Here is a 22,320-nt window from a genome sequence, read left to right as displayed (position 1 = left end):
TCTTGAACAGTTAGTTTTTATCAAAACATAAATCATGAAAGGACAAGGAACATTTGTCTCAAGACAACACATCTTTATTCAGCATCACTGAGAAATCTTAAAATCGTCTTGTCAAAGCGTACCATTTCAGCCAAGCCTTACATACCATTCCTCATTATCCTCTTAAAACTATGACACTTTTCACCTTCCCTATTCTAAAACAACATTCGCATCCTCCCTTGGAGTCTCAGGCATGGAATTCAAGACAAAATCTTGGCAGTTCAGAACTTAAAAAGTCTTGCTTTAAACATTAGCCACTGGAAGACATGTTCTGAAGGTTATATACATATCAATGTCAGACATACTATGTCGTCTCTTAGTCTTACAAGCAAGTATGGATGCCAAAACCCTTCCCCCCTTAGCAACCACCACCCACCACTTACAAAGTAAACCAGTTGTTACCTCCGTCTAAATTATGTAAAATGTGACCTAGAAGTTCTTCAGGGAATAAGGTAGGTGACCTTGAAAAAGCAGATGAAGGTCACCGTATTGTATAAGACACACTAGTAATACCACAATGAGACATATATGTACATGTATCACTGAAGCCGTGTGTAGTTCTGAAAAGTGAACCCCTTCAATTCATTCCTTGCGCAGCCAATCAAAAACAGTAAAGCAAAGCACATTTTAGTCATTAAAGGTTTTCAGTAAAATGCTACTAGAAGAGATTCCGAGAAAAATGATTCTGTATGAAATGCTTTACAGTGAAAGTCTTAGAGTTAAATAACTTTTCAAGCTTAAGATTGTATTTACATACAAGAGTTTTAAAACAGACACAATTCAAATTTGATCAGATCCTTCGTATGTATGAGGAGCAATGTTCCTGACCAATTTACCTCCTTTTTTTGCTCTTTTTTGGCCATATAAAGGCTGCTTCACTGTATCATTAAATATATCAAGGTTTTGGTAAACACCCTTCCCCATGTTTTACTACAACAGACATAGAGCAAAGTGCTTGGCTCAGAACACAAACAAACATGTATGTTGTGCCACACAGTTTGCTACGTTGGTCAGGCCCGCTGTACAGTCTAACAAACAAACCAACCAACCAACAAACAAACAAACAAACAAACATGTATATGTGACGCCACACAATTTGCTACGTTGCTCAGGCCTGCATCTTTCTGTACTTCCAGACGAAAAAACAAACAAACAAACGTGTGTGATACCACAGAGTTTGCTACACGTATGTGATGCCACACAGTTTGCTACAAGTGTGTGATGCCACACAGTTTGCTACATGTGTGTGTAATGCCACACAGTTTGCTACGTTGTTCAGGCCTGCATGTTGTCATATTTCCAGTCGGTGAGGGGCACGTGGGACTCCTTGATGGCCTGGGGGGAACAGAACTTCAGCACGTAGTGGGGGCCGCCCGCCTTGTCATTTGTACCTGGAATTTGAAACAAGCATTAGGAATTTTATCAAAACTTTGTTTCTAATATAAATCACATTAATCTTCCCCACCAGATAGCTTTAAACAATGACTAGAGTTAGATATGCAATGCTTAAGGTTAGGCGTGACAGGTAATTCAGTGTAATATAACCAGCTGCTGCCATGCTAAGCATAGCTACAATGCTGGTGTGTTACCCTGAAGATACAGAAACACCAATTTTGTAATCTTGTAAGATCAAAAAGAATTTGGTAATTTCATCGACTTTATGGTCAAATGATGATGATACCGAATGTTCAATTATGTGAGTCCCAGAACAACTTCACACTAAAGAAATCCAACCCCAACTAGTAGTGTTGCATTCATTCTTCTTACAGATTGGTAAGGATTACGTAAATGACTATGTGATTCAAAAGTATGTAACTGAATCTGCAACAAGGAGCAGTGTTGGGTGCACCAATTCCGCAGTGGTTAGCCATTGTTTTGAACGGTACGGGCCTGGCTATTTGAACACGTAATGGCCGATCCCATTCTCACAATTGAATAAATTCAGTTGTATTCCAGCAGTCAAAGTGTCTAAATATGATTGTGTTTTATCGATCTAACATCTGCAAATTCCCAGCATGTTACATTGTAATTGTCATGAAGTACAAGAATAAACTGTAAGTTATTTACCTGATAGCCTGGCACCCCCAAAAGGCTGCTGCATGACCACTGAGCCGGTGGACTTGTCGTTGATGTAGAAGTTTCCAGCCGACATCTTCAAGATCTCATGAGCCTCCTTCACAACATTTCTGTCATGTAGAAGAAAAAGAATCTATTATCATAATACAACAGGGTTCCCATCACATAAAGAGAAACATCAAATTAGGATCTATCTAGGAAAACAGCAAGAGAAATATACATGTAACCGGGGGCACAAACTAGCAATTTACAGCTGAAATAAACATACACACTCAGAAACAGACACAAATGCACAAAAGTACATATTCCAGCATACATTGTGTACAATACATGTATATGATATCTAATAGACCTCTATAAAATTTACAATTCAAACATTACCACACCCTTCTTCTTTACACCTACATATTGAATAGTACAAAAAGAAACCAGCTCTACGACTGCATCAATTACATGTAAATGCTGGTCTGACCAACAACCAGAAATGTGTTTACTCAAGCCTGACCAATCGGAAGCGTCCTAACCCAACCATGACCAATCAGAAGCGTTTACTCACGCGTCCTGAGCGAAGACGGCTCCAGTCAGACCAAAGGGAGAGGTTTCATTCACCATCTCCAGCACTTCCCTGTACTTCTCGTCAGGGTAGGGGTAAACCGTCAGCACTGGGCCAAAGATTTCCTGTGGACAAGAGAATACTGAGATTCACATACAGAAAAAAGTGATAGATTAAGTTTGATAGTAATAGTTCAAAAGAAAAAGAGATAGTAAATCTACTCCAAGTCACCCTGTTGGTACCAAATACGGCAGTAGTATGCATACACTGTAAAGAGCTTTTCAGGCAGAGTGGGGGTAGGAGTAGAGTTAAACCAGGGTCAGCCTGGACCAAAGATTTCCTAAGGAAAGAAGAATATTAACTAAAAGATTAACTGAAAGAAAAAAGAGACTGTCACTGTGACAGTAAATCCACTCTGAGACTCAAAACAAACACATGAAGACCAGCCCATCCAGCTCTGTCCTGCCACTTGCTACATCATGTAATCGAATACCACAGGGTGTCTGCTACATCTCCAGTAACCATGGTGACAGCTGTCTGGTCCAGGTCATTGACCTTAATTGTTTGTAGAAGAAGAAACCCGAGAAAGAAGATTTGGAGCAAAAACAACACAGTTCCCTTCCATGATGACAAACATATATAAAACAGAAGAATCAGAAAAAAATAATAAAAAATATATAAAACAGACACGATTCATGATTTTATTTCCCATTACTATCATTATATCATTATTAATTATCTTTGTATCCCGTGACACTCTCCCCTCCAACAGAAGGCCGACAGAGCATTTTCCAGTCTAAATAAAGGTGATTAATTGATTGATTGATTACCTCCTGCATGATCTTCTCCTTGGGGTCGGAGGTTTCGATGATGGTGGGCTCCACGAAGTAGCCTCGGCTGTCGTCACAGTTGCCCCCAGCGATGACCTTGAGATTTGACGACGACCTTGCATGGTCCAACCAGTTCTTGATGCGCCCAAAGGACTAGAGAGGGTAGGGAAGAAAGAAGTTAAACATTAGGGTTTGTTTCTCAGACGAACATGGTGTCCCTTTTGTAAGGTTGGACAGATTGGACTTTGGCACTTGAAAAATTGTTTGAGGTACACTTAAGGTGGCTTCTTACCTTGTCGTCAATGACAGCAGAAATGAATGTGGTGAAGTCGTCAGCCTGCAGAAGTACAACACATCAATAGGTGATCATTCCATTAAACGATCCCAATCGATCTTGTGACAAAAAAAAACAGTCATAACTTTAGGCTACTCCCCCTAGCTTCTCAAATATGCACTGCAATATTTAGTCTAACTACCATTCCATAGAACCATAGGAGGCTACAAGGTTGACACTTCTTACTTTACATGAAAGACAACATTTCAAAAATTAGAATATGTCCGCAAATTCCGTACGTCTCCCATCTTGACCTCCTTGACCCTGCTGAGCAGTTCGTCTTTGAGTTTTGGCCACATGGAGCTTGGCACGTACATCCTTGAACAGGCCGAACACTTCTGTCCACCGTACTCAAACGCCGACCGGATGGTGCCGTTTGCTACACTCTCTGTAACAAACGTTTGCAACAATTGTTAGTCAATATTGCTACATTTTTGTACATTCTGTCAGTTTGACACATTGACATTGGCACATACAATCATAAACATGCCGATAACTTCCTTCTTCATGAGAACTTCTATCTACTGTATTCAAATGCAAATCTATATGGCACAATTTGGTACACTTTTTGAATAAAAATGCAACAAAACAGTCCTTGGCTTGGTTTGATACATCATTTAGCCACATTTATAGGTTGGAACAAAAATCCGTGATCATGTCTGTCCTTGGTGCTGAAGCAATGATCAGATGCTGCTATTGGCTAAACTTCTGAAGTAAACATCTGTAACAATTCTTTGTCAACATTGCTACGTTCTTCACATTTTGCTACAATCAAACTGCACAATAATAAGCCTCTAAGCAGGCAAAGTATACCTGTCCATGGTCCTGAAAGGGTAATCAGATGGTTTTGTTGGCTACACACTCTGCTAGATGTACAGTTACAATACTCAGCGTTTTGCTACATTTTTGTTACAAAACGTTTTGCTACATATTATTTCACTTGTGATTTGTGTACCTCCTTGAACAACATTTTAGCTGAGAACTCAAGATTTTCAGTCCTTACCCAAGTCTGCAGAGCTGTGCACAAAGTGGTAGTTCTTCCCTCCGCACTCTGAAAAACACCAGCCGAGGATATTAATTGTACGCTTTTCTTTACAAGGGATGCAATTTTCATTGACAAAACACCTTATCACACATCACACAAGGAGGAAATACATCTAGCTATGACTTTTTCCAAGCAAACTCAGGATTGTCAAAGCAAGGGTCAAATCACATTTCAAAAATGTCACTCCTGGAATGTCGGTAAGTGCTGGTAGGTGGCGCTCAGCAGAGTGAGTTAGTCATCAGCCAAGTACTTAACATTGCAAGAAATTATCAATATTGCTCATTCTTCCAAGTAAATAGCTTTGCCTAGTCCTGGTAACCAGCAAACCTGCTGATGCTGTAACATCAGTCCTGTACTTAGGGAGTTCATAAGATCAGTGACTGGACCGAGAATCGAATGACAGACCATGTCAAAGCTTATTTAGATAACTCTCACCTCCCACCATCCTAGGGAAGGTCTTGTAGAGGCGACTACTCCAGACCTGTACGTAGAGCTCAATGTACAGGGCTGTCATTTGACTGAGATTCGAACTCACATTCAACCTTTTAGTTCAGAGAGACTACAGCTAAGCTTATATTAGCCCTCATCTCCCACCATCCTAGCAATTTTGACAGACTATAGCTACGTTAATGTTAAAACTCTCACCTCCCACCATCCTGGGAAAGGTCTTGTACAGCCCCAGGTTTTGCCCCACCTGTCTCCACAGGTGCTGGAATGTCCTGTAGGTGGGAACAAACAAACAAGAACTATCAGATCAATCTCTGTAAAATATTCACAAACCATGCTCTGGCTATATACATGTATGTCAATGGAGGTTAGACATCCAGGTAATAAATAAGGATATGTGAGATACATGTAGCAGTTACTCATATCATGCAACTGGATACAATTTGGAAATGGTCAGATGTTTCAGACATGCTTTGATCGCACTGATGAAAACCATTATTCTTGGTTCACTGAAATTTATCATTTTAGGAGGTACATGTACGTGTCTTTGTAAAAGATTTTGTATAAGACTCTCTATATGGCCTCCGTCGGTCAGTTTTGACCATGGTAAAATCCTAATTCACAACAGCCCTACAGCATCGACTCTCTACAAATCAAAATTTTCCTTGGTTGATACATTTTGTGTCTTCTTTTGAAATTGATCTAAGACCAGGTCCTGCACTTACTGTACACTCCCTGTGAAGTTGATCCCTGCCAGGTGGGGGGAACCCGTAATGGTGTCGCCGAATGTGGGGCCGTCTGCCGGAACAAAGTTGATGACTCCCTCAGGAACTCCGGCCTCCCTCATGACCTTGTACGCAATCCATGAGGACAGCATGGCCGTGTCGCTGGGTTTCCAGAGTACCACATTACCCTGGGAGGGAGAGAGGGGAAGTCTGAATTATTTGTTTGTTTGTTTGTTTGTTTGTTGATGACTCCCTCGGGCACCCCGGCTTCCCTCATGACCTTATAGGCAATCCAGGACGACAGCATGGCCGTGTCGCTGGGCTTCCACAGTACCACGTTACCATGGGATTGAGAGAGTTGTAGTGTGAATTGTTTATTTATTTGTTTGTTTGTTGATGACCCCCTCAGGAACCCCGGCTTCCCTCATGACCTTGTACGCGATCCATGAGGACAGCATGGCCGTGTCACTGGGCTTCCACAGTACCACATTACCCTGGGAAGGAGAGGGATAGAGTTTGAATGGACCAATGGTAGAGCAGAATCCTGGGACAGAGAGTGGATGACAGCATGGCCGTGTCATTGGGCTTCCACGGCACCACATTACCCTGGGAAGGAGAGGGATAGGGTTTGAATGGACCAATCATACAGGATGACTCTGGGACAAAGAGAGGATTACAAGTTGATGACTCCCTCATCACGTTATACGCGATAGGGTTTGAATGGACCAATCATACAGGATGACTCTGGGACAAAGAGAGGATTACAAGTTGATGACTCCCTCATCACGTTATACGCGATCCAGGGGTACAGCATGGCCGTGTCGCTGGGCTTCCACAGTACCACATTACCCTGGGAAGAGGAGAGGGAACTAGAGTTTGAATTGACCAATGATAGAGCAGAATCCTGGGACAGAGAGTGGAGGACAGCATTACAATGTCGTTGGGCTTCCACGGCACCACATTACCCTGGGAAGGAGAGGGGCAGAGTTTGAATCGACCAATAGTAAAGCATGATATATGCAATCCATGTAATGACAGCATGGCTGTATCACTGGGCTTCCATGTAACAACACATTACCCTGGGATGGAGAAGGATACAGTTTGAATGGACCAATAGCAATGTATGTCCCTGGGACTGAGAGTGGATTACAGCACTTAACACACATTTCCCATGTCCTAAGCCCAACAGTAGGGTTTGGGTTGGCGTTAGGAAGGGCACCCAGCCGTAAAAACTCTTGCTACAAAAAAGGACTTGCACTTGATGAGGAGTTCTGGGGCTCCCCCATCAATGTGCAAGCACGTCTAACCCCCAGATGATGGGGAACAAAAGACGTTAAATTGGATAGAGAGAGAGAGAGAGAGAGAGAGAGAGAGAGAGAGAGAGGGACAGAGTTTGAATTGACCAATAGTAAAGCATGACTCTGGGACAGAGAAGGGCAAAGGTCATCCTTCTTTTCAGTTAGCCTGTTAATAAGTTTAATATACGTGCAGCTGTTAAGTTACATGTACCTTTGCGGAACAGAGCAGATATAAATTTTAATCAGCTTCCATTCTGTGAATGTTCTGCATGCTCTCAGTATATCTGATTATTACAAACCCCAGAACCCTAAAACTCCCAGTAAAGTTAATGTTCAATCTGAAAAGTGACCTATGATATCATCACTATTTGTCCATCAAACAAAAAGCAGCTGACTTTCACATGACTCGATGGAAAGTCCCTGCAATAAATCAGTACAGGTTCCACCTCAGTCAGACTAGAATACAGAAGCCTTGGCAGAACACAGAAAAACAGGTACGTCTTCACTAGAAAAACAGAACTTTTGCTAAAGTACAGGCAGATATCCCCAGAGGAAAAATGACTGACATCAACATGACCAGCCTGGCAGACAAGTTACAGAACTTGCAGCTGGAGTCGATGTATAAACATGGGAGGGCACTAAGAGAAGCCATTCTTTCTGGGGATAACTTAATGGAGGTAATATACGTCCTTAAAGGTCTTGGAGACCTGCATCTTGAGAAAGGTAAGCTAAGTAAACAGTCGTCAGAGTTTGACAAGGCTGCTGCCATGTATGCCGCTGCCCTACTGCGCTGCACAGATCCAGACATAAAACAAACACTGGAACATCGCATCGGCTACATGGAGAAACTCTCCAGACAACTGCTGCAGGGGTACACTCCACAGTATCAGTCACAAGACTCTTGGGGTACTACTGACAGCAATGTCTTAAGGGTAGCAAAAATTTGTGACAAATTGGGCAAGGGAGTTGGCAACATCATGCTCTCTGTTGAGGACAGGTACTCAGAAACATTAGTGTCTGCAATTGTTAGTGGTGACGTGTTCTTGGAAGTTGAGATTCTAAAATCACTCGGTGATTTCTACCTTGAGAAAGGCATGAAAACTTCTGACGTATCCAAAGTTTCAAATGCGGCTGCCATGTACAACAAGGCCCTGACAAGATGTGGGGATCCTGGGACAAAACAAACTCTGGAGCATCGTATTGGGTACAAGGACAAGATCAGGGAGGCAGTACTGGAAAGGGTGAGTACAAAATTCAACTTAGAAGTTAGAATACTATTGGTAGACAGATACGGTAGAACTATGGACTATAGAAGCATTGTCAGTACTAGCATTTGTACAGTATAATCATTATACTGCCTTTCCAGGGCTCAAGGTGTATAAAGATGTACAAAGCAAATAAAAAACAACACTCAGTCTGATACAGTAACAAACCCTGATTAAACAAATTTCAAAATCAGTCTTTGTGCCATGCGCATGTCAAAAACTAGGTTGTTGCATCTTACTACACTAGTAAAACTAATGCTATTTAGTTACATATTGTACCCGGGCCGCAATAGCCTTTCAATAGCTGGTTCGAACTTCACGGTATGGCCCGCTCTTAACAACTTTGATTTCAACAATTCGAACTTGCTTTGGGTGCGCCAGTTGTGACACAGGTGTATTCTGCAACATCCTTGGACCCAGCCAGACTACAGTTGGGACGATACTGCAATATTCTATTCATAATATGTACTTTGCAATCGGGGTAATTTTGAGCAATGAAATGGATTTCAAAGTATCTTGATAAGGAAATGTGTCATGATTGGTGCCAGCAGTTATTAGTTAGGTTGTAAACGTTTTTAATAACTGACAAATGTTTACCACACAGCAAATATCACGATCAAGACGACGACCATTCATGGAGCTGATGAGCAACATCAAAAGTGACGTTGATCGAGACCAGTCTCTCCAACCAGACTTAATCGCTTTTATGCTAAGGTGATGAAAAAAACTTCACAAATTTTCAAACTAAGAAAACTAACCCATCAATGGGCACTTGCATCAAATGTCTATTTTGATATGCACATGAAAACATAAATGTAACACTTACAAAGGATCATAGTACAATGCTTAACATTCTTAAGGTCTAGTCACAGAGAAAATTTTTGTTGACCACTGTCGCCTTCTCCAGGATAAATAATGACCAATCACTTCCGAACATAAACTCGCGAGAGATACAGACACGTGAACTTATTGACCAATGGTCATGATGATGATAACATGAGACACAATTCTGCCGTTTAACAGCAAAATGACAGATGAACAAATGACCAGTCTTGTAGCCGGGGCAGACGAAAAGGAGAGCCTCACAGAAAGGTTAGTCTTTTGACTGTGTAGAAAGCACTAAGTGATAGTAAAGTTCAGAGAAATTCAGCAAGTCCCTGAGCCTTCCTTTAATAACACTGTTTACTTCTCTTCATGATTAGCCAGTATGCAGACAACCTTAAGAAAGGAGAATCCTCCCTTGCTAGGGCAGACCTGGACTCAGCAGAGCAGCACTTTGCAGCAGCTCTCAAGACAGTGCAAGGTTTGAACAGTATGACCTACATATGATTCATCCAATAATATTCATTAAAATGATGTGCACAGTGCACAGCAACATTTGGAAAATGATACCTTCAGTCCTAATATTCTTCCTGAAAAATAGCAAAATATGAATTAAAGAAGCATGGACTTCTACATATGAAATACAGTTTGTGGCAAAAATGAGTGGAATATTGAATAACTATGCATGAAATAGACTTGGGATGATTATAATTCATGGAAAAATGAGGTTAAAATTCCCCCCAATGGCCGTAATTACTTTATGATTTGGGGTATGAGTGTTATATAATGTGGCTTTTTTTTACACATATAGCAAGGTGATACAATGTGTTCAAGCAAAACACTATTAATTCTTTCTCCCCATGGCCAGATCCCACAGCCCAGCAGTACCAGAGAGAGGTGGAGCCCCTGTGCAAGTTGGGGGATGTCTACAGTAAGCGAGGTCAGCAGACAGGAGATGGGGGAGACTTTGTCAAAGCAGCAGCACTCTACAATGCAGCAATAGCCAGGTCAAAAGATAAGGTTCTTATTACTAGGACTGTAATAGCTATCAAAGAAGTAGAGAAGTCATTTATTAATTGTATCTTAGACATTCATTGTAATATGAGCCAAGATAACACAGAAACACATAAGAAACAGCTGAAGGAGATGCGGGACCAGATCAAGCTGGAGATGGAAACCATTGACCAGCAGTTGGATCCCTATGTACAGGATGAGGACGACCCACGTGTCAGAGAGATAGAGGCAAAACGAGCTCAGGCTGTCAGACAGTTGTTTGAAAAGATTGAACAACAAAGGAAGGAGTTCATCAGCCTGCTTGTAGAAGAGTGTATTGGGTTAATGGGTCCCCCTCCCTGTAGGTATGCCCTGATAGGTTTGGGTTCACAGGCCACAGGACTGGTAACTCCATACTCAGACCTGGAGTTTGCCATCTTGGTAGAGGAAGAAAGTGAACAATATCTTGACTATTTCTGCAAGCTCACTCACTACCTACACCTCAAGGTGGTCAACCTGGGAGAAACCATTCTCCCTGCACTGGGAATAAAATCTCTCAGCTGGTACTATGACTCTGTTACACCACGTGGGTTTGCATTTGATGGCTCCATGCCAGAGGCAAGCAAGACTCCACTGGGCAGGCAGAGAACTGCAAACCACCCAGCTAGTGAACTCATCTGCACCCCAGAAAACATGGTTTCAAAATTACAAAATGATGCCAAGTTCCACCTAAAGAAAGGATATCACCTTGCCGCTATCTTGAAAAACCCATGCCTGATAGTGGGGGACAAGGATTTGATTGACACATACAGGTTCCTAACAATGAAGATACTTCTAGCTGATGGAGGTAGAATAGCACAGGAACTGGCACAGGAGACACTAAGGGAAAATATCAATATCAAAAGGTTCAGTGAAACAGTAACAGCAGGACTCATTAATGTAAAGAAAAGAATCTATCGCTTTCCAGCTGTAGCAGTGGACTGCTTGGCACTATCTTCATGCATAATACCTACCACAGTTTGGAGGACAATAGAAGAAATGGAAAACCAACAAGTGATCAGTCCCAACAATGCACACCACCTGACAGTACTCACTAGCATATCAGCAGAACTCAGGCTCAGAACCTACATCGCAAATGGTGGACAGAAAGAAAACTTGTCAGCTTTGGCCTCAATGGAAACATTGCCATCTGAATATGGACAGGGACCATCCCCACATGTGAATGATGAGCAAGACAGAAATGCACTGAAACAGGTTTTCCATCTTCCAAATGAAAAACAGCTTTTCAGATACTATGATACAGCAGTTCCTCTGAGAAATGCTTTATCAGAAAGGTCTGAAGGAAATCTAAAGGCAGTTCTGAATTTGTGCTCCGATCTCTATGATAATTCTCCAAGAGTACGAGGAATGACATACTTTGAGCTGTGCAAATATAGGCTGGCTATCAGCTATTACAATGAGGCCCTTAACAGAGCTGGATGTGTTGATAGTGAGAAAATGGTCCTGTTCAGTCATCTTGCCAAAGCTTGGCAAAAGGTGGGCAATTACCAAGAAGCAAAGAGCTATCTTGAACAGGCATTGCAGATGTACAGAAGTGTCCATGGCAAAGGAGCAGCACATCCTGACATTGCCCAATTGATAAACCAACTGGGAGAACCTCAGTACCACACAGGTGATAAAAATGGTATCAGTTATAGAGAACAAGCACTAGAGATGTACAGGACAATCCATGGTCAGGGTACAGCACATCCTGACATTGCAACCACACTCAGCAATCTGGGTGCAAACTGTATCTCTGTAGGAAATTACAGAAAAGCAATCAACTACATTGAAGAAGCCTTAAAAATGCATCAGACTTTCTCCATCTATAGTCAATGTACAGGACATGCGGACATTGAATTGAGCTCACTCAACAACCTGGCAGTGGCCTGGACACATCTTGGTGATCTCAGGAAAGCTATCAGCTACCATGAACAGGCACTACTGATGCGCAGGAACATCCATGGTCAGACTGCTGAACATCCTGGCATTGCCACTTCACTTAACAACCTGGGGACAGTCTGGCAAAACTTTGGTGATCAACAAAGAGCAGCCGACTACTACGAACAGGCACTGAAGATGCGCATGAGTATCTATGGTCATAGTACTGCACACCCAGACATTGCAAGATCATACAACAATCTTGGAGATACCCTGGGTGAACTGGGGGATCGAAGAAAAGCTATCAGATACATTGAACAGGGACTGCAGATCTACCGAAACACCTATGGTCATAGTACAGCACATTCTTCCATTGCATGCACACTAAACAACTTGGGGATGCACTGGCACCATCTGGGTGATAACAGACAAGCTATCAGCTACATTAAACAGGCTCTCCAGATGTGCAGAGATATCTATGGTCAGAGTAAAGTGCATCCGGAGATAGCCAACACACTTGACAACCTGGGCTCAGCTTGGAGTTGTTTGGATAAACACAAATCTCTAAGCTACAATGAACAGGCATTGCTGATGAGGAAGGAAATCTATGGTAAAAGTAAAGCACATCCTGACATTGCAAGATCACTGAACAACGTTGGACACGCCTGGAGCTCTCTGGGTGACCAAAAGAAAGCTATCAGTTACTTTGAACAAGCACTACAGATGTACAGGAGTATCTTTGGTCAGAGTACAGCACATCCTCATATTATCAGCTTACTTCTCAGCCTGGGAAAATCCTGGATTGACCTTCATGATGACAAGAGAGCAAAAAGTTACTGGCAAGAATCCTTGGCTTTGGCAGGGAAGGCAAACCCCAAGGACAAAGCTCCAATAGAACAAATTGAAATGATTGCCCCAGATTTCCCTTCTACTGCTTCGCTGTCACAACATGGCGCTCGCTCGTATTCATTGTGATCTCAATAACAACTGTGACACAGTCATGTAAATCTTTCAGATGGTCTTCTATCCCATGCATTTTTAAGCTATCAGGCAGAATCTACAATAATTAATCATTTCATTTTTATTTATTTATACTGTAAATAAGGGCAAATACAACTCAGGCTGTGAAGTTGTCTTCTTTGACATAAACCTTTCCCAGCCAAAATCATAGCGGATTTTCTTTGTGTGCAGAAAGACTGAATTGTGATTTTGGAAAAGTATATATCTTTACAATGTATAGAATTAGTCTCACCATGAGTGCAGGAGCCCCCGACAGGTTACCTCCGATGGCTGTGAAGTTGAAGGGAGAAACAGCCGCAACAAAACCCTAAAAAACAAAGATGCAAAGTTAACTTTTAAGTTACTCAAATAACATTTAACAATCATTTTTAAACTAAAATGTACTAAATGTATCTTAAAGTAAACATCTTTCTTTCTTACTAGATATTTTGCATTGTACAGTTTGACCAAGAATCATAAACATTGAACAATGACTCCTCTGCTCTTGTTTAATGTTTCTTAATAAGTATTATTACTAAGTATCATAGATAAAAAAACAAGTTGTTGAAATAAAATATTTGAAATGACGATTTTTTTTAAATTACTAATATTCTACCAACCTACATGTAAGTATAGCATCCATCAACATACTGAGAAATCGTAAGTTTTGCTCCATCCATTTTTCAATGGGTTGGAAGAAATAAACTATCATAATGATTATAGATAGAATCAATGAAAGTCTCTGACCTCCAGTCCCCTGTATATAATGGAGTTGGTGACGCCCTCAGTGGAGATGGGCTGCTGCTTCTGCAGGTCCAGCGAGTGTTTCGCGTTCCAGCGCCAGAAATCTATCAGTTCTGCAGCAGCATCGATCTCAGCCTGCTGGATGTTCTTACCCTGGATAACAAAATTGTTAATAATAATACAGACTGAGTGCTGAAATCAAAGTCTAATACCTGACGTAATGCTAGATAACTTTTTTTTATGTGTAAAGTTAAGATGCACCTTCATTGCCCTCCCTTTCACGTTGTGATAAATCCAAATAAACAAAAAAAGAACAAGATATGGGGCTCGGAATATAGGCAGGCTAGGATTCCATATTTGTGGCCAAGAAGAGAAAAAGCGAGGCACTCGGATACTGCAAGCTCCATATAAATCTATATAGAGGTACAGTCACAGTCAGACTGTGATATCTATCCATCTTGCATGCTGGTAATACTTAACACATATAATACAGGTACAAGCTTAAGATACTAGTAATATCATTCTAGATTTTTAAAAAAGAAACTCCATAAATAGTTTCAGATCTGAGTAAATTCATCCCACGTATAGTGTATTGTCTAATAGCCAGCCTGATACAGTCCCGAACAATATGAAAAAAATATCTTTTGCAGAATAGAATCATAACTGTACACACCATTGTCATTGATGGTAACATTAAGACATCTATTTACATCTAAGAATAGATAAGAATGGGGAAAAACCTCACCTGTCCAAGCATGGTGGCAGCCAGCATCTTGTACCTGTACTTCTCACTAAGGAGACGGGCAGCTTCCAAGAAAATGTCTGCCCTGAATAAGAAAAGGGCGCAAGACATCTTGTAAGAACTTGTAATGAGTGGTCTTGAAACAAACTTGTCTGATACTTAAGCAAAGTATCAGTTACTCAACTCTCAAGCAACCGGACAAAATTTGGAAACTGTCAGACAATAGATCGTTTGAAACTTGGGATTGTTGATTTAGACTGAGGATCCTGTTTTCAGTATCTACATTGTATGATGATGACAACCATATAGACTAAGTACAAAAATATTAGAAAAATATAAGACTTATTGCATTGTGATCCCCAAAGCTTAACTATTAGAAGTGAGAGCCCTTTACCTCTCTGCCATGGGTCTTTTTTCCCAGCCTGCCCTAATGGCCAGAGAACGGTCTATAGCAAGCCTGAGGTGGTCCTGGGTATAGAAGAAAGATATTAAGATAAGTCAACTGGGAAAATTTTTACAACCTTTTAGGCAATACTGCTATTGGTAAATATAATTTATTTGATCATTGCACCACTACAAACACATGTCAACCAATACATTTCAAACAAAAGCCCTTGAAAACTTATATCAAATCATGTATATCAATACATGTATAAATAAGACTTGCACTTGACAAGGAGTCCTGGGGCTCCCCCTTCCATGTGCAAGCATGTCAAACCCATATGATGACAAAGTCATAAGAGACTTTTAAATGGATAAAGAGAGATTAAAATGAGTAAAAATTTTATTCTCTTTTCCAGTCCTAAACTCTTACTCCATATCTCCCTGCCATCAAACATATTCCAAGCCACCCCCTATAATAGCATTTTCATCCTTTCTTCCCATCTCATCTTCCTCCTCACCTCTTGTGTATTATCATTAGAAAGAGAGGAAGAGTTGTAAATGTACTTACCGCACTTGCATAGTGGAACTTGGCAAGTTTGTGCTGGTGATTGTGAGGCTGAAAAGAAACACAAAGGACACATGAGGCCATGGCTTACATTTCAGACTGAAACCTGGATTCAAACATATTAAATGCTATTTGGTAAAACCCAGGGCTACCAAAAATGAATATTCGATCCAGTTCTATATCACTGAAGAGAAATTTTCTACTGCATGGTTGTGACAGAAAATACAGATGGTATGTTCAGTATCTATAGGTTCACTGTAACGGAGACAGTCCCAGGCCTTGTTCTTTATGAAAAGTGAACAGTGCATGGACCACAGCTTAACAATCCCAACCCTTCCCAACTATAGCGTACATGTCGGGGAAGCGACAACAGCCAAGATTCAAACACGATGCCTCTTGGCCGAGAACCACAGGGTACACGTGCATGTCCGGTGAGTGACACAGTCAGGATTCAAACTCCCATTAATAAATTGCTCCAAAGGCAGGGTCTCTAACAACTGGACTACGCATACTACAGTGCACACCAACAGCTGAAGAATGAGTATAATTCAAACCCTGATTACTGCATATACTTACACAGACTTGATAGTGGAAGTCCCCAGTGAAGATCTCCTCACCGCCGATCACACACGGGATCTCTTCTGTTTTCGATCTCATCTCTTTCAACGCCTGTTTTTGAAAAAAAAAATGTTATGCAGCACTATGTTATTACTTTGTACAATTTGCCTTATAATATAAGGACTTAACCTAGTAAAGGACACACACAAAAAATCGATAATCATACCATATACACTTCTGAGCTTAGCACATGTATTTTAAGTGTTTGAATTTCGATAATGAGTTCCACTCATTGTAAGAAGTACTTTTACCAAGCCAAGCATACAGGAATGTGGTATGATTTCAAAATCTTACCTCTTCCACTTTCTGGCGCTCTTCGCTTCCCTTCAGGTAGTTCAGGCATGGTTCGTTCTCCACCTCTACTGTAGCAGCACTCGACACGTGGCGAAACCTGAGGGGACATGTAACAGTTGTCGTTAGCTACAGTTACTAGCACAGTTACTCTGAGGAAAATATTTTTATCAAGTTATAACACTCAGTCCACATGTGACAAAACAAGAATATTCTATATGCTAACTTGTACAAGAGAACCATTATCCTATGGAGTACAAAAATATTAAGGTGCACCAGTGCACCCACAGTCAAAAATTAGGTGCACAACTCCAATTTTGGATGCACCCACTATTTTGAGCCCTGAATCCTAATCCCTATTTATTCTTTTACCGAGAAAAAAGAACATCTTCATTTACATAAAATCAATGCCACAAAAAAGGCAGACAGACACTGACCTACTAACCCAATTCAGCCACCTCCCACAGTTCAACCATTCACTCAGTTTCTGGCTACGTGTATACATCTATTATCCAGATATGCATGCTTATCCATGCAATAGTACAATCGTTGTTTCCTTAATATTATCTCTGATAACATGATATGCATTTTACTTCATATCTGTGTATCTCACAGGCAGAAACACAAAATGAATTTTTTTTTCAATACAGCAGGTACAAAACTGGATGCATGTTTTTCTTCAATTTGTTGTTTAAAATACCCAAATTTCACACGTTGAAATTCATATGTATGATACAATTGTAGTGTGGTTCGTTCATTTTGTAGAAGTAGAATACTAAGTTTTATCTAATTGCTGCCGACACCTTTTATGCTTTACTCCCTCACTCAATACTCTAGGTGCAATCTAGAGCCTCGGGCTAATAAAATATACAGTCTATCTAGAGTAATTACAACAGTTGTCTGCATAAGAATAAGCTGCCTTAAATAACCTAATGATGATGGGACTAGGTGAAGGTGAAGTGAAATAATCTGAAGGAAATGACAGCAAATTAATCCTGCTTGTAAAATACTCAAGGCTGTTACACAACACCATATTAATATTGGGGGCGTGGCAGCACAGTGATTGTAATGTAAGCACCCTAGGGCCTTGACCTAGAAACAGTATACCTTTACACTGCTTTGATCTACCTTGATTTAAATGCAGCACAAGCATGCACAACAACCTATAACTTATAGTATAAAGTGTCCTACGACAGTAACACATAAATGCAGCGTTCACTCACATTTTGCAAGCTGAAAGGTTTGCAGATAACCGTAAGACAAGGAAAGGAACCACGGTTCAGACTACACACTTGACTCTGCTCCCGAACAAACCAGAAAGGACCAGTCACATGCGAGTGTCTCTTAACTCTGATTGGTAAACTTTACACCTGGACTGTTCTAATGGTTTCAGTAGCTAGGGGGTACAGGTTCAGTTCAATTTGTGGATGGCAATATCTTTTAGTGAAATTATGATACAGTATTTGACTGAGTCAAAGTAAAATATTTTTGAAAATGACAATGATATCAATCAAATCTACTCTATAGTATACAAAAAGCTATCTAAAGGGCTACCAGTAATTGACTACACGTGTAAGCCCTTGATTGAAATAGCACACAGTATTGTCTGCAACTGTGGTGGCTATATGTATGTATAAGAATTATATTAATTTTGGACAATTCTTAGCTCATATACATTATCTATCTTATCAAAAACTTGCAACTTATAATCATTTTAGACACTCTATATGGATTGCACCAGTGTTGTCAACATAAATTATCGCTGCTATTTTGCACAATTGGTTTAACATTGCTTCTTGTTTTGCAAATATATATAGGGAAGGCAACAGCAGTCACAAACACACTGGTCCCAGTTCTCAACAACAAAAACTTGCTGACAATCCACATTCTTTAACACTATCTTGTTCCCTAAGCAACAATAGTGCCAAACTAAGGTAAACTGTGCCAAAGGTGTGTGGGGGGAGTGTCGCTAAACAAGCAAGCTGATTGGCAAATACCTCCACAGCTTTCAAAACAAGATTGATCTTTGACCTGTAACAACGTGCTGCTAGTCAGGTATAACCAGCATAGAGCTCATGTTGCAATCCTCAACTATTATAGCTACATCTAAAACCAAGAAGACCAATCAGGGGACATGCAAAATTTGGTCTATGACTGAGGACAGGTGGTCACAATAAACACTTGATTCTTAATGCTTGTGTTAATAGGGCAAAAATCTAAAGAGAAAACTAATATTGCAACTACTGCCAAAATAAAACAACCGAAAGCTATAGTATCTAAACTAAATGATACTTTTATTTGACATGACGTGCCTAATCCAAGAAAGTTCTTGAGAAAACTGTCTTTCAAACAGTAAGAAATGTTGAACCAAACAACAGTGTAACAACTGAGTGTGCTCAAGTAAGTGCTTATTAAGTATGGAAATTTCGTGAGGGTTCAAGAGGCCAAAATGGTTCCACCAGCCAAGCATGACCACTTGTATACTTTACATATCCTGGTTGGGAATAAATCAATTTGATTGTGTTACAGTATAGAGTATGTTCGGGTATATGGGGGGGGGGCACTTTTTACAACCTTGACAATATGCTGCTTTGGTACAAAATTCACAACATCATAAGGGAAAAAAATGTATACACATTTACTACTAGGTGAGCCTATACAAATCAGAAACCAGGAAGAAATTATGTAGACTTTCTTAACTGTATATAGATTATCATTTTTTCAGATCATAGATCCTCTAGATGCAAATTGCCGGGGGTATGTTTATTGGGAGATGAGAGTATCATCTCCTAACAAGTCCTGATTTACACCTCCTAATAAAAAGTTGTACTAAACTGTGACATACATTTTGAAAACACATGCAATATTTTCATCATATAATAGCTGTCAGCTGCTGGTAGTATCTCCATCTTCATTATCCACTGACCTATGGCACACCCAGTACTCAAGCTACGTTGCAACACATCGCAAAGCGAACATCTGTTACCAGACATCACATGATGTACTTTAGATTATAGCTATAGCCTGGAATGCTTCAAATCTAGATCCCAAAGCATACAGCTGACCTACGTTGTATATACAATTATAAGCTAGACAGTATCTAACACCAAAATGTTCAAATACACCCACCAAGATCATTAATCTTTGAATGACACCCCTTAAATGTATTTTATAGCTTGCCCATCAATCTAAGAGTCATGCTGAAGTCATATGACAAGGCATAAATAGCACGTCAACATTCCTGCAAAGCCTGGGGGGACCACATAGCCAGGCATCTGTCTTCCTGTCTTCATAGGTTCACTGTTTGAACCATCCATCTTTCTGTCACAGCCTGAACTGACAGATACTGTCTAGAAGCCACCCATTTAATTATATGGTTGAGTGAAGCAACAATGAATTGAATTGAATGAAAGACATTTATTGTACGTTTATGCTCTTAGTAGAGTCTCACAAACAATTTACAGGTCATGATTTAAAAAAACTGTTATTGAGTGATGTAAGAATTTGGTATCTTACTATTAGTACACATACTAGTACAAAGACTAATGTATATACTACATTTGTAGTACATGTATGCACAGGTTCAACTTCTTCTTGCTTCTTAAGAGAGCTGTAAATGTACATGTATGGACAGATGAAGCTTATGATACATGTTTTATATAATTGACAAGACAGTTTTATGTCTGACTTTTAGTCAATTGTCAACCTATGACTGCATGAGTGATGATGAAAGCAGGCATAATTGGCCCATTATTGCATTACTAGCTGAAGTAGTCCATAAATTGCTTGACAGGCTGGTGTAAATTGTGTAATGATGATAATTTCTGCACTACAAAAACTCCTATCATCATGATTCACAATTTACTGGTGCATTTTGGTTGCTTTTTTCCACTTCTTGCTTGATCTTAGAAGACCAGTTTACTGATGGTGTTACTTATTCCTAGAGAACAAACAAGCCTGGGTAGATGTACATGTATGCGTAGAAGCCATGTGATTTTGTAACCTCTTAAGCTTGTTTTAACCTTCTCCCTACTAGTAGGCCATAGCCTTATGGTTACAAATTTGTGAACAGTGTTAGTTCACTTGGGGTTAGAGTTTAGACCATAGTCTTGCATTATGTACATTGCATAATTCATGCGGAATTCCTAATCTCCAAGCAGATGTTGGGTGGAAATCAAACCTTTTTCTAAATCAATGTTCTGTTTTTTCTGACATGCCACCATCCCAGTTGGCAGCCAGAAAGGTTACAATTTCACATCCCAACATCTGCTTGGAGATTAGGAATTCATATATCTGCAAGGACAACTGGTAATCTAAGGACAATCAAGCACCCTTATAATAATAATAATAATAATAATAATATCAGGTGTATTTGCAGCCAGTGCCACAGGCAGGTACCCAATGTGTAGGGTAATGAGGCTGTTTAACGTGTTCGAGGCACCTCCTCGAGCACGGGACCCCCGTTTTACGTCCCTCCCGGACACGATTATGCCCTGTAAGCTACAAATATCTAAAAAAGAATAAAGAAATATCTAGTTAGGAAATACATATCATAAGAATTACACCATAGTACTAGGCTCATAATGACGAAAATTTCTGCTTTATCATACATTTCATGGTAAAGCCATTTTACTTATTGAACTTGATATTGGTGCGACCCAAATGGCTAAAAAAGGGCATCAAAATGAAGTAACCTTGAGAAAACTTACACGTGCTGCACAACGTCGCAGGAAGCTGCAAAACCGGTTCTTTATAATTCAAGTGGCTCTAAAGCTTTGAATTGTTACGCCCGAACCAACAGGCATTCCTGAAGGATTTCTTTACTAGTACTGCTAACTTCTTCCGATACATATCAACGAGGACTGGAGCCCAGAAAATTCTAGATACCCGGTAGTCATTGGCTTAATAGATTATGAAAAAAAAATCTAGCCTGCTCTAGAGTCAGTGGGGAGGGGGGCTTAAATTAAAAAACATCAATAAATTACTTAATATTTCTTTGAATATTCGTTACTATATTCGCAACTTAATAGATACGTAAAACGCAATGAAGACTAAGGACACCATATATGACCTCGGACGGTAGCAACATGTCGGAAAATTGACAACTATCTCGAACCTTCTGTGTTCTATTTTTCAGACGTCAAGGTCAAGAAATGTTAAGGTCAGTCTGGAGAACAAAAAACTAAGGTCAGGGTCAACTTACAGGGCTTGAGCCACCAGCTGTTGTCTTCATTTATGTCTGATACCGAGTTTACAAGACCTCTAATGGGGAGGGGGGCGACCGAAGGGATTTAGCAGACGACCAAAAATTTTCTACGTTATCGTCTGATTTGGCACAGGGCGGCCGGAAGAAACGTTTTACCAAATGTTCGGTCAGATTTTCATAGATTCTGTGTCGTAGCAGTGCAAAATTGTACAATTTGTGAGGTACTCACCAAACGAGGCATCTAACCAGCGGTCTTCTGACGAGTAGCATGGTGTTTGTGTAATAATTTAGGGCGCAGTTTTATCACGTCACGGCTTCCCTGGTTGCAATTTTCGCGCGGGACGTCATCCGGCGATTTATGACGGTATCCTATCACGCTACACAAAATAGTTCTTAATTTCAACAAATATAATTTGGAACAATT

At 40.3% G+C, this 22,320-nt stretch overlaps 2 protein-coding genes across 2 annotated transcripts; one reads left to right on the top strand and one right to left on the bottom strand.

Annotated features, from left to right (window-relative positions):
• Positions 1-52: 52 nt before the first annotated feature.
• LOC136443140 (delta-1-pyrroline-5-carboxylate dehydrogenase, mitochondrial-like) lies at positions 53-22,259 on the bottom strand. The gene is made up of 17 exons (XM_066440225.1): positions 22,126-22,259; positions 16,694-16,790; positions 16,358-16,450; positions 15,785-15,832; positions 15,227-15,300; positions 14,836-14,917; positions 14,094-14,243; positions 13,600-13,674; positions 6,050-6,237; positions 5,523-5,596; positions 4,836-4,883; positions 4,072-4,220; positions 3,791-3,835; positions 3,499-3,651; positions 2,672-2,793; positions 2,107-2,225; positions 53-1,430 (listed from the first exon to the last, which is right to left on the bottom strand). The coding sequence occupies exons 1-17, from the start codon at positions 22,164-22,166 to the stop codon at positions 1,315-1,317; spliced, it is 1,674 nt and encodes a 557-aa protein (XP_066296322.1). The 5' UTR covers positions 22,167-22,259; the 3' UTR covers positions 53-1,314.
• On the top strand, positions 7,765-13,322 carry LOC136443138 (uncharacterized). Its single transcript, XM_066440223.1, has 5 exons — positions 7,765-8,588; positions 9,217-9,326; positions 9,636-9,704; positions 9,815-9,915; positions 10,303-13,322. Exons 1-5 carry the CDS (start codon positions 7,905-7,907, stop codon positions 13,320-13,322), a joined length of 3,984 nt encoding a protein of 1,327 aa, XP_066296320.1. The 5' UTR covers positions 7,765-7,904.
• Positions 22,260-22,320: the final 61 nt, after the last annotated feature.

Source organism: Branchiostoma lanceolatum, chromosome 10, assembly GCF_035083965.1.
Source record: "Branchiostoma lanceolatum isolate klBraLanc5 chromosome 10, klBraLanc5.hap2, whole genome shotgun sequence".
Classification (NCBI taxonomy): domain Eukaryota; kingdom Metazoa; phylum Chordata; class Leptocardii; order Amphioxiformes; family Branchiostomatidae; genus Branchiostoma; species Branchiostoma lanceolatum.
Note: the sequence above shows the minus strand (reverse complement) of the source record. Positions and strands in the feature narration are given on the sequence as shown.